The sequence below is a fragment of the Natrix helvetica genome, assembly GCF_964273705.1.
Source record: "Natrix helvetica genome assembly, chromosome: 8".
NCBI classification, from domain to species: Eukaryota; Metazoa; Chordata; class Lepidosauria; order Squamata; family Natricidae; genus Natrix; species Natrix helvetica.
The window spans coordinates 8,605,804-8,618,106 of record NC_138559.1 but is presented as its reverse complement, the minus strand read 5'-3'; the positions used below and the strand labels follow the sequence as shown (position 1 = coordinate 8,618,106).

General features: G+C 41.9%; 1 protein-coding gene across 3 annotated transcripts in view; it reads left to right on the top strand.

Moving 5' to 3' along the window:
* The first annotated feature begins 4,828 nt into the window (after positions 1–4,828).
* PPP3CC (protein phosphatase 3 catalytic subunit gamma) overlaps positions 4,829–12,303 on the top strand; it is an 82,531-nt gene continuing 75,056 nt past the window's right edge. The window contains exon 1 of one of the 3 annotated variants that reach the window (XM_081960786.1): positions 4,829–5,100. In XM_081960786.1, coding sequence (XP_081816912.1) covers positions 5,046–5,100 — 55 coding nt within the window. In that variant the 5' untranslated portion in view covers positions 4,829–5,045. Of the gene's footprint in view, positions 5,101–8,184; positions 8,222–12,303 lie in introns of those variants that run through there. The other 2 variants (XM_081960788.1, XM_081960787.1) reach the window with 2 other exon arrangements.

The following is a 12,303-nucleotide window of genomic DNA, read 5'->3' as shown; positions in this document are numbered from 1 at the left end:
TTTTCCAAGCAGAGGGAAAACCTGCAGGACTGCAAGGCCAGGTACCGGTGCCTGGGGGCTCAGCGGGCTGAGATGGTCAGCCAGTTCCAGGCCATGATGCAGTCCCACTGGAACGAGGCCCTCTGGCTCTTTGTCACCAGCAGCTCTTCCCTCCAGCCTTCGCCCAAAGCCCCCCACCAGGAGGCTGAAGCAGACCCCAACTCAGAATTTCTGCCCCCCTCCAACCCACACAAAAAGCCCCCCGAGGGCGAGACTCTCTGTAGCAACACAAGCGTTCATTGCACGTATCCAGCCCAGGGACCGTAGTTTGAGGAGCCCTGATTTAGTGCAATATAAAAATGCAAGTGATTTTTTTGCGGACCACCAAAATTTTCTAATGGACCCCCAGTTGGTAAACACTGATCTAGACTACAGTCCTGGGATACAGTATTTTCACATTGAAGTACTAATCCAGATAATACCTGTTTAGCTTGTTGAAATGATCCAAGTTTGGCTAAGTGTTGCTGCTTGCTGAAATGAGGATGTTCAACTTGCAGACTTACCAGAAAGTCTCCAAATACTGTACTTACAAGAGAATTATTAATCAATTCATCATGTGAAAGTGCGCCACCTAAATATATCAAAAACAATTTGCTGGATTTTTCCTCTCTATGCTGTTCTTGGTTACTATCTCTGACCACATCCCCCCGATGAGCTTAATGCAGGGGTGTCCAAACTTGGGAACTTTAAGACTTGTGGACTTCAACTCCCAGAATTCCCCAGCCAGCATGGCTGGCTAGGGAATTCTGGGAGTTGAAGTCCACAAGTCTTAAAGTTCCCAAGTTTGGACACCCCTGGCTTAATGAAACCATTTACTTCGTTACAAGTAAGAATCAATAATCTGTGAATGAAACCATGATGTGTCAGTTTTACAAGCCTCAGGTTTGTGTTGCCAATTAAACTGCAAATTGGCAATTTTCAACTAATTCCCCACTGCTTTTAAATTTTTTTATTCCTCCCTTAATACTTTTATATATAATTCAAGGTAGTGAATGTACCTAAACACTCCTTCCTTCTCTTTTCAATGATATATGAGGCTATTCCGTTTATTCACCCCCACTTTCAGCATCTAAACATCCAAACATTTTTGCTTATGCTCCTGATGCCATACAACATCGCCTATATCTGGAGCACCGAGCCCCCCACTTAAAAAGGGCAGCATCCAGGTGTAAAAGGAATAACTCCCTAAGCAGTGGATTATATATGATTCATGGAATAAACTGCTGGTTTGCTGGTTTTATACAATATAGTAATCCACAAACTAGTTAATAAATATTAATGGTTGCCTTTTTACAATATACATAAGCATACACCTATGCTGTGTGTTTAGCATGATACGCAATATTTTCTATATTTTCTGGATTTGAGAAAGCAGCACTTCCATATACAATATATATATGGAAGTATATAGGTAGGTAGGGGTGTGTGTGTTTGTATAGGTTTGTGTGTGTGTGTGTGTGTCTGTGTAGTCTTAAAATAAACTTTGCTTCCCCCAGCATATGACAAGACAATCAACTTGACAGGTTGTTAGTTTTCTGACATACAATGCACGAAAGATGCCTACTATAGATTTTTCCCCAAACATTTCACTTTTTGTAAAATAAAAGTAGATTGCTTTCCTTAAATTTAAACGTGAATCCCCCTCCTCCTTTGAGAAAAAAAAAATCTGATTTGAAGCAGATGTGTGTGGTTTCTGCATTTAACTTTTCTTATGTTTATCAAGCCAATAGTCTTCCAAAGCGATTGGACAGCAAAGTCTAAAAAGATGTTCAGTCCTAGGTTATAAAAATCAAAAATCAAAATGACAACTCACAAGAGGAGGGAAATGGTAAGAAGTGTCCGCTTCCATTTTCATCCTTGTAACCATGGGCAACCTTACTTTCTACACAGAAAGCATGGAGGAAATGAGAAAGGTTAAGGAGATTGCATCAGAAATAATATCAGAAGCTAGAATTAGAATTCTTTATTGGCCAAGTGTGATTAGACACAAGGAATTTGTCTCTGGTGCATAAGCTCACAGTGAACACACAATGATAGATCATTATCATTTTGTTGCAAAGTCGTGTCCGACCCATTGCGACCCCATGGACCACGTTCCTCCAGGCCTTCCTGTCCTCTACCATCCTCTGGAGTCCATTCAAGCTCACACCTACTGCTTCAGCGACTCCATCCAGCCACCTCATTCTCTGTCGTCCCCTTCTTTTTTTGCCCTCCATCGTTCCCAGCATTAGGCTCTTCTCCAGTGAGTCCTTCCTTCTCTTTTTAGGTGACCAAAGTACTTGAGTTTCCTCTTCAGGATTTTGCCTTCTAAAGAGCAGTCAGGGTTGATGTCCTCTAGGGCTGACCGGTTGGATTGCCTTGCAGTCCAAGGGACTTGCAGGAGTCTTCTCCAGCACCAGAGCTCAAAGGCCTCCATTCTTTGGCGCTCAGTCTATCTTTATCAGTCATTGTAAAATATATTTATCGTAAAACATTATATACAACACTTAGTGATAGTCATGGATGCTAAAGAAGCAATCAGCATAAATCATACTAAGATACTAAATAAACAGTTTAACAGTATGGGAGGAGGTTTCGAAGTATTTCAAGGAGGACTACCAGATTCTAACAGCTTTGTTCCATATGCTGGTAAACTTGCAAGATTCGTTTTCCTCGCCTTTTATCAACTGGACTAGACTGCGTTGTTTCTCTGTGTCATATATGTCGGTATATGCATAACTTTAAAGGGACATGGTGGCTCAGCGGCTAAGACGCTGAGCTTGTCGATCAGAAAGATCAGCAGTTTGGTGGTTCAAATCCCTAGCACTGCGTAACGGAGTGAGCTCCTGTTACTTGTCCCAGCTTCTGCCAACCTAGCAGTTCGAAAGCACGTAAAAATGCAAGTAGAAAAATAGGGACCACCTTTGTTGGGAAGGTAACAGCGTTCTGTGCACCTTCAGCGTTTAGTCATGCTGGCCACATGACCACGGAGACGTCTTTGGACAGCACTGGCTCTTCAGCTTTCAAATGGAGATGAGCACTGCCTCTAAGAGTCGGGAACAACTAGTGCATATGTGCAAGGGGAACCTTTACCTTTATTTCTGCATAATTTTGTATTTATTTTGTCATGTTTCTGTAGTGTATATTGGAGGCGGTGATCCTTTGAGAGCTGTATGCAACGAAATTTCATGTTGATGCACGCAGATTAGTGCACATTCAAAGGGAGAGTAAAGTTATTCTTCTTCTCTAAATCATACGATAAAAGCAACAAAGTTATAGTCATTATAGATAACATTCTAGACAACCATAAAGGTATAGATAACTATAGTATATAGAAGATAAAGATGAGATGATGGCAATACTGCCTTTCTAGAAGCAGTGACATTATATGGATTTACAGTGGATGGTTTCGGAAAGAGAAAATAATGGCCTGGCCAAGGGGGTGGAAAGGCAGCAACTGCGGCCTCAAAGCCTTGGCATAGGCTCCAAGCGCCAAGGCTTCTGCTAAGCCGGAGTCCGCTTGGGGAGATGCCACGTCCGTGGGGTTGCTAGGAATTATTACCTGGCAGCCAGCAAAGGACAGATGGGGATTTGGGGGGGGGGGGGAAGCAGGGTAGATAACAATTGATGGTTTGTTTTTTAAAAATCGGATTTTTAAAAATTTAAATCGGAATTTTTTTTAAACTTTTACATTTATTTTAATAAAATGCTTTTGGAGTAAAAACTGTCGGACAGTTTTCTATTTAAGATAGGTTCATAATTTATTTTATTCAGCCTGAAATGGAGCTTAGTTAGGTAGCATGAGGCTGTGCATTCTGCAAATATTTACATTTTTGGTAAACTCATTGGATGAATCTAAGCTCTGCAAGCGGAGATAACAGGCACTGCATGGATGCATTGACACAATTTCGCAGCAGAGATGAACAGTTGTGGTTTTTTTTAAAAAAATTAGGATTTAAATTGAGTTCAAGCCTTTAAATCAACCAGTAGGTTGATTTAAATTTATAGGGTGGATTTGATTTAAAGCGACTTGATTTAAATCGAATCCACTCGGGGGGGGGGGGAGCTATTATTGCCGCTATTGCAAAAGCCCCGCAAGGGGGAGCCGTCTTGAGCCGATGCCAGGCCCACAGCCGGACCCCGAAGCACGCAGGGCCCGCTACCCCTCCGACGGCAAGGCCCCCGTGACATGGAGGGAGCTCCGGATCCGTGTATTCACGGGAGGGAAGCCGGGAAGGGGGGCATCCGGCGGGTCCCCCCGGGAGGCGCTCCGGTTCCGTGGCTTTCGGGGCGAGGGCAGGACCCCCTCGAGGCCGCAAGGGGAGGGAGGCGAAGGAGAAGCGCTCCCAAAGAGGCTCCTTCTCGCCGCGGCCTTCTTTCCTTCTCACCGGCCCGTCCCCGGCACTGCCTGCCCGTCTCCTAGCAACCGTCCTTTTCCCTCCCCCATCAAAATGGCGGCGGGGAAAGAGGAGACGGGGAACCCCCATTGCCCGCAGATGGAGCACGTGACCCGAAGAGGGAAGGCGGCCGTCGCCTGGGGCTCGTCTTTTCCACGGCTCGCGCAGGCGTGGCGAGGGGGGGAGCCAATCGGAAAGCGCGAGGCGGCCTCGTAAAGGCGGGCTTTTAAGCCAGCTCCGCCAAGGCGAAAGGGGAGTGAGTGGGCGGAGAGATCGTGTCAGTCGGGCAAAGGCAGCCATCGCGCCTGCGCCGCGGAAGCCCAGAGACGGCGGCCTTGACAGCTTGCGCCTTGGGTGCCGTAGAAAGGAAGGAGGGAGGGGGAGAGGAGAAGCGCGGAGCGACTCCTGCGCAGGCGCGGTAGCGTGCAGGCGCGTGGGGGGGCGGGCGCGCGCGCGCGCTCGGGTGGAGAGAGCCGCCGTCGCCGCCTCCCGGGCTGCGTGAGAGGATTTCCCCGGTGGTTGCGCCTCCGTCGCGGGCCGTCACCATCCCCGCCGCCCGGGCCTGCTCGGCCCCTGCCTCCGTTGGAGCCCCGGCAGGGAAGTCCCGGGAGCCGCCGGGACAGCCGGATCATGTCCGGCCGCAGCCAGAGCACCAAACTGTCCACGACGGAGCGCATCGTGAAAGGTGAGGAGAAGCGAGGAGGAGGAGGAGCGGCCCACGCGGGCCTCGCTTTTCAGGCGGCGGGCCTCCCCCGGCAGCGGCTGCTGGGAACCGCCTGGCCCTCCCTCGGCGGCTGAAGCGTCTCCTTGGGCCGGGCTGGGGCCGTGGGAGCTAGGGGGGGGCGGGGAGAAGGAAGGCGAACGGCTTACCTGTCTCTCCCTCTTCTTCCCCCCCCCCCCAGCAGGGATGGGGATGGTGGGCTCTGGAATCCCACGCGGCCCCGCTCTTGAGGCAGGCAGGCGGGATCCTCTTCCCTGCAGCGGGGGGGGGGGCGTTGCAGAAGCCTGCAGCTGGGTGGGGGTGGGGGCTATTGGAAAGCTATTTCTCGTGGTCGAAGGAAAGAATGCTTGTTGGGCCTGGGGGGAGGAAATCAGCCCCCCTCTCTAACCTACCCACCCAAGAAGGGGAGGGGACAAAGGGGGAGGTGATTTTGACTGGAGAGGTGGGTAGGTGGAAGATGCTTCTCCTGGAAGGAAAGAAAGAAAGCAGCCCCCCACCTCACAAGAAGGGAGGATGTGCAAGGAGAGAGAGAGAGAGAGAGACCAGGCCTGCGAATGTGTCCCTGGAGCGGATTATAAAAGGGTTCTTAGCCAGGCTGAGATTCTGGTGCTTTGCTAAAGGGTGGGAGGGGGATTTGAGAGGCCTTCCTGCTTGAGGGAAGCCCTTTGCCTTGGGTTTTATTGCGGGTGACACAAGGGTGTCGAATGGGAAGCGCTTCCTTGTGAAAAGGGTCTGTGATTCAAGTGCAGGTAGTCCTCGGCTTATGACTGCAATTGAAGATGTCTGTTGCTAATGTTGTGCACCAGAGACAAATTCCTTGTGGGTCTAATCACACTTAGCCAATAAAGAATTTTCTCTTCTCTTCCTTATTCTATTCCCTATTCTATTCCTTATCCTATCCTATTCAATATTCTATTCTTATTCTATTCTATTCCTTATTCTATTCTGTGTCATATTCTATTTCTTATCCAATCATATCCTATTCCATATCCTATTCCTTATTCTATTCCTTATCCTATCCTATTCCTATTCAATTCTTTTCTATTCCCTATTCTATTCCTTATACTATCCTATTCCTTATCCTATCCTATTCTATTCCTTATTCTATTCCTTATCCTATCCTATTCCATACTCTATTCCTATTCCCTATTCTATTCCTTATACTATCCTATTCCTTATACTATTCTATTCTATTCCTTATTCTATTCCTTGTCATACTATATTTCTTATCCAATCATATCCTATTTTATATCCTATTCCTTATTCTGTTCCTTATCCTATCCTATTCCATATTCTATTCCTATTCTATTCCCTATTCTATTCCTTATTCTATTCCTTGTCCTATTCTTCCTTATTCTTTTCTATTCTATTTTATTCCTTATTCTACTCTATGAAGTGATTCAGTTAATTGTCCCTCATTTAGGCTTTTCTTGCTGCAGCTGTTCCTAACACAGTTATGAAGCGAATCTGGCTTCCCTATTGACTTGGCTTGTCAGGAGGTCACCAAAGGGGGATCACGTGACCCCTGGGACACAGCAGCTGACATAAATATGAGTCAGTTGTCAAGTGGTTGAATTTTGACCACTCGAGCATTGGGAGCATGGTTGCAGGTCACTTTTTTTCAGTGGTGTAACTTTTAATGGTCACTAAAGGAACAATTGTAAGTCAAGGACTACCTGTAGAAATCCTTGGATGACAGAAGTAACTTGGAATGGCAGGTCATTGACAGGTGATATTGGTCCTGACCTCTTGTGGTTGGTCCCTTGGAACTGTTCCGAGATTGTATGCAAAGGTTACCTTTAGGAAGTCAGTTAATCATCTATTGATACCTGCTGAATTTGACCATTTTTTTAAAAAAAAAGTGCTATAGGAAGGTAGGGCAGCACTAAGCCAAGCATGAATTTTGAAAGAGAGACACATATACCCACTGATGGGGAAATTAGGTGTGAGTTATTGTGGTTGTAGGCTATCTGGCATCCTTCCTCCCTTCCTGAAGTGAAATTAACCAGGTGATTAATATTGGAGGATGGTGTCATCAGACTCCTCAATCCTAAAAGACTTTACTATGGCATAAAGTTATGCTGCAACTAAGTCTTGGCAGATTCCTGATTTAGTTGTCTGGGTTTATGTATTTAATGGTTGAGGGGGAAACACCTCTCCCCAATCATATTATGGACCTGAAAGGAACACACACCTTTTAAAACAAAAATCTGGAGATAGTAAAAATAATAAGAATATGGAAAAGTGAATTGAGAAGAAGGAATGGATAGAAACTAATCAAGGAGAGAAGCAACCTAGAACTAAGGAGAAATTTCTTGACACAATAATAAGCCATTGAAATGGCTTGCTTTCGAAGTTATGAGTGCTCCATCACTGGAGACTTTTAAAAAGAGACATGGCAGCCATTTGTCTGAAATGGTATGCTTGAGCAAGGTGTTGGACTAGAAGATCTCCAAGGTCCCTTCCAACTCTGTTGTTCAGAGAACATCTTAGCTTAAGGAGAGGTTTTTTTAGTCATTTATCTTATTTGCTACAATGTGTAGCCCCCTATGATCTCACCCTCCCTGCTGCCCCCCCCCCCCAGGTCAAACACAACCCTGATGCAGCCCTCAATGAAATCGAGTTTGACACCCCTGACCTAAAGGACTTCCTCAGTATCTGGAAATATTGAACTTATCAGACCTAAACACTATAATTTTACAAAAGAACCCCATTCTTCTTGAAATTGTCTTTGTTCTTAGATGCTACCTGAAATAATTCTTAGATTCTTAATTGGGACTTGAATTATTGAGTTTCTTCCAATCTTGGACTGTGAATGAAATTGTAGATTACCTAAACACGATAATATTTTCTTTAAATAATCAGCACCTAGTTAAATTCCAGAAATTCAGAGTTTGGATGGATCCATATATTATGACCAATCGGTTATTTCATTTTATTCTGCTGCAGGCAGTTACTAGACATGTGCCAACTTATCTTGTAAGAACTGTTCTCCATTTTTTTCTTATTCTACAGTATTTCCAATCTGAACAGTTACATTGTTCTCGTGTACTTTGCAGCTTGATGTGGATTTGTCTTCAGAATGGTATATTGAAATATTCCGCTGTTCTCATATTGTGATGCACTGTAGTTTCCTTTTACCATGCTTTGTTAAGTGGTCTCCAGTGGCTGGATTTACATATTGTGCTAAATCAAATCATAATTTATAAATAATAATTGGATTGCAATATGTTCTGAGCCAATGTAAACAAACATTATGATTTAGCTTGATTATGTGAACTCATTCACTGGTTCCATGGCCTTGAGATTTTCTGAAGTCACAGAAGACATCCAAAGCTTTATTTTTATTTTCCATTCTCCCATTCCTCTAATTAAAATATTTTCTTTCGCTTTTGGATTTCCCTTCATCAATGTGTGCTTATTTGGAGAATTGTTCTTGTTGTCTCTGAGTAATAGTTATTAAAGGTTAATAATTTTCTTAATGTTATTAATGCTCAGAGTAGATGTGGGAGAAATACTTGCTTTGAACTTGCTTTTTATTTGTTTTAATTGTATAAAGAGAGATAGTTAAAACATAATTAAAAAGCTGACTAAATCATTTAGGAGGCCTCTTGGTATAGTTTATAAAGTATGTTTGGGTCAATTAAATGCATTTATGTACTCAGCCAGTTGTAGATTATTCAGTTAACCATTGTTAAACAAGTTATAGCTTAGTAATATACTAAGCAGTGTCTAAACATTACAATGGATAATACTGTGCTGGAGTACTTATTGCTATGTTCATTGTTTTCGGAAGAGTTTACACGCAAAGATTTGAGCTTCAATATATCCACTATAACCAGGATATAACCAGGAAGCCCTAATTAACTCCCAAAAAGTATTCATTGGGTGATTTTGGGCAGTCCCCAACTTGCCACCAAATTACTTTTGAAAATTCACATGGTGCTTGTGGGAAAGATACCTTATTCATTGCTCCAGATGCTTAAAAAAAAATTCCTAAATTGTGAAATATATTAATTCAATGCCTATAGGTAATTCATATATTCTTTATTTATTTAACCTGTGCTATTATATATTTTAAAAATGTATTTGTTCAATATGCCTGTTACACTGATGTGTCTGGAAACGTTACCACTTTTAATTGTGTTATTCATAATCTTTATTGAAACTGCTCATTCACATCCATCCAGTATTCCTAGAATCCATCATTCGTGCCAACCATTGCATTTACTTACTGAGAAGAAGCAGTAATTTGTTTTGTTGGCATCATTTTTAAAGCAATTAATTGCCTCAAAGAGCATCTTTAAGGGGATTCTTAGCAAGTAACTCTTAAACAGTTTTGCTTCCACATCGTTCATATAATTCTTATAAAATTGGCACTAAAATATCTGGCATTTCAAATATTAAGTAGAAGGCAGTATTTCGGTGCTGCCTTCTACCTAATATTTCCTAAGCGGAAAAATTCAGGAACAGATCAGACTCATTTCTAAAATTGAATATAATTTTAACATGAATGCAGAAATCACTAATCAGATGAGTACACCCAGCTGCAATGGAAATTGACAAAGCTACTGTATTTCTTTTTCAACTGTGAGGTTTATTTTTCATTTTATATACAAAGAGAAAAATAAAGGAAGGAATAAGCATAACAGTAAACTAATTTTACTAAATATACATACAAAATTAAAATTTTATTTAAATCACTTTAAGAAACATTTTTCTCTATAGCTCTTCAAGACGTCTAATGATGTAAAGTCCACCAAAATGTTGCATAATTAATAGAGTGAGTGTCTTTCTAACCTTGTATCATTTTTAATAATTTTTGTTAATTATAAAATTGCCCCCCTTCATCTTTTTAATTTCCAAATTGTAGAATATAATCCAGAGTAACATGAGCATCTATAGAAACCAGGAAACCTTCCAGAAAAAATAATAATAACTAAAATAAAGTCTGGTCAAAAGAGAATCCCAGCAGCACATCATGTGACCCAAACTGTAGACCTTAAGAATTGAATAACCAATCATATAACTCCTTCCTTATTAACACCTGCCTCGTTTAGATGATGAAGCCGTTGGATCTCAGGTCATAGCAATCATCATTTTTATTCTGAAATCTCCTACTTTAGCCTAGGATGCTCACTCCTGTATACCCAGATTGAATTTAAATAAGTATAAGTATAATCTTTATTGTCATTGTACTTAAATACAACAAAATTGGTTTTAACCTCACTGGTGCAAAATTATAACAGAAAGGAAAAAAGAAAGAAAAAGAAAAAAACGAGCATGTGCATGGAGTGATTGTGGTTGTATTTAAAAGTCTCACAGCCCAAGGATAGAAATGTGCCTTTGCAGGTTTCCTAGACTTTAATGTCTGAAAATCTGGGACAACTGTAGGAGGACACTTTAACTGATGAGATAGGGAATGATGCCAATCAATAAGTCTAAGCCTTAACCTACTTCAGAGGATTTGCTGGTAAAACAAAGTCATCCTATGTGTGTCTCCTTGTTGTAAAAGAGTGGGATTTACACATGATAATGAATTAGTTAATAGGTTTTAGAATGCTTATTGATTGTATAAAAGACATTAGAGCTTCAGGCTCTAATGTGGCTTCAGGCTAATGTAGCCTATATGAAGTCATAGACCCCATAGCTCAGGGGTGTCAAACTCATGGCCTGCGGGTCGGATGCATCACAAGCTGGCCCTGTCTGGTTTAGCAAAGGGAGGGGGAGTCCCAGTAGGTAACGTGATGCCACCATGACAACGTGAGTTTGACACCCCTGCGCATAGCTGGCATCCACCAAAGGAGTTGTATCAGCAGTTCCCAGATTCCCAGTGTTTATTGAGAATTCTGGAAATTTTCATATGAATCCCTACTCATCAGCTTTGGAAAGGCTTAGTGTTAAAAAAATGAATTGCAATTGCAGATTGCTAAACGCTCTAATTTAGCACTGTCCATATTTATCAGAGCATAGAGCAAATTTGTGGGAAGCTTTGTTTTATTTTGAATATAATTCTGATATGAATGTTTTTGAAGGCATTTGTTTAGCTTTTTTCAGTGATAGGGGAGGAATTGCAAAAGGAATGTTAAGCATAAATGCAAATTCTCCGTTTGGAAAATTATAGTTCTCTTGGTTAGGTTAGGTAGATGCTTCCTAGTCTGATGATCTGCAGATGCATTGGAAGTATTCCTTAATTTTTTTCATTCAACAAATGGCTTGCTACATGGACATTTTAATAGTTTGTCCTAACACATCTGTAGGGCATCAGGTAGAAAATAATGTATGCACAGGATGTAGGACACTGGAAATGTAAAACTCTGTCATTTGTTTGGAATATGGCAAGGAAATTGTTAGTCTTTTATTTATGCTCTGTTCCACTGCAGGTGCTGTAAAGTGGTCTCATTTTAAAATGACTTTTTTATATGACCAGTTATGATTATAAGACATGGAATACCATATTATGATTTATTAGTTGATTCACGGTTCAGTTTTCTCACAGGAGATAAGATTTTACAAATGATTTCAATTATCTATAGAAAATAGTCTAGATGGGGAGCTATGTATTTAAAAAAAACAAAAGATTCTTTGTCATTAGAATAGTTTCTCTTTAACCACTCACTTCCTGTGTTTGTAATTTGGTTTTAGAGATCTGGCTGTTGTACATTAGTGCAATGTCATAAATTAGTGTTTGTAGGATTTTCCTTTTTTTAGGTGACATATGTCAGGTGCTGTCTGATTATTACAGAGGAAACTAATTACTAATTTGAAGGACTTTCAGGGAGCCTGCATTGTGCTGGATATAATGCAAGTAGTTTATAGACACGGTATGTCAGGGGTGTCCAAACTTGGCAACTTTAAGACTTGTGGACTTCAACTCCCAGAATTCCCCAGCCAGCAGAGCTGGGAGTTGAAGTCCACAAGTCTTAAAGTTGCCAAGTTTGGACACCCCTGCGGTATGTGGAATGCTGCATAATATACCGTGGCTTATAAATTGCTGATCTACTGGTAGGTTCTATCAATCAGCTGCTTCAAGCTTCCCTCTATTATTATTATTTCAAATAACCAGCAAGGGGTTCCTTTTACCCATTGTTTATGACTAAGTCATGAGGCTGGTGGTTCGGCTAGGCACATCCAAGATGCTAGGAAAGCAAAGAAAATGTTTGTTTT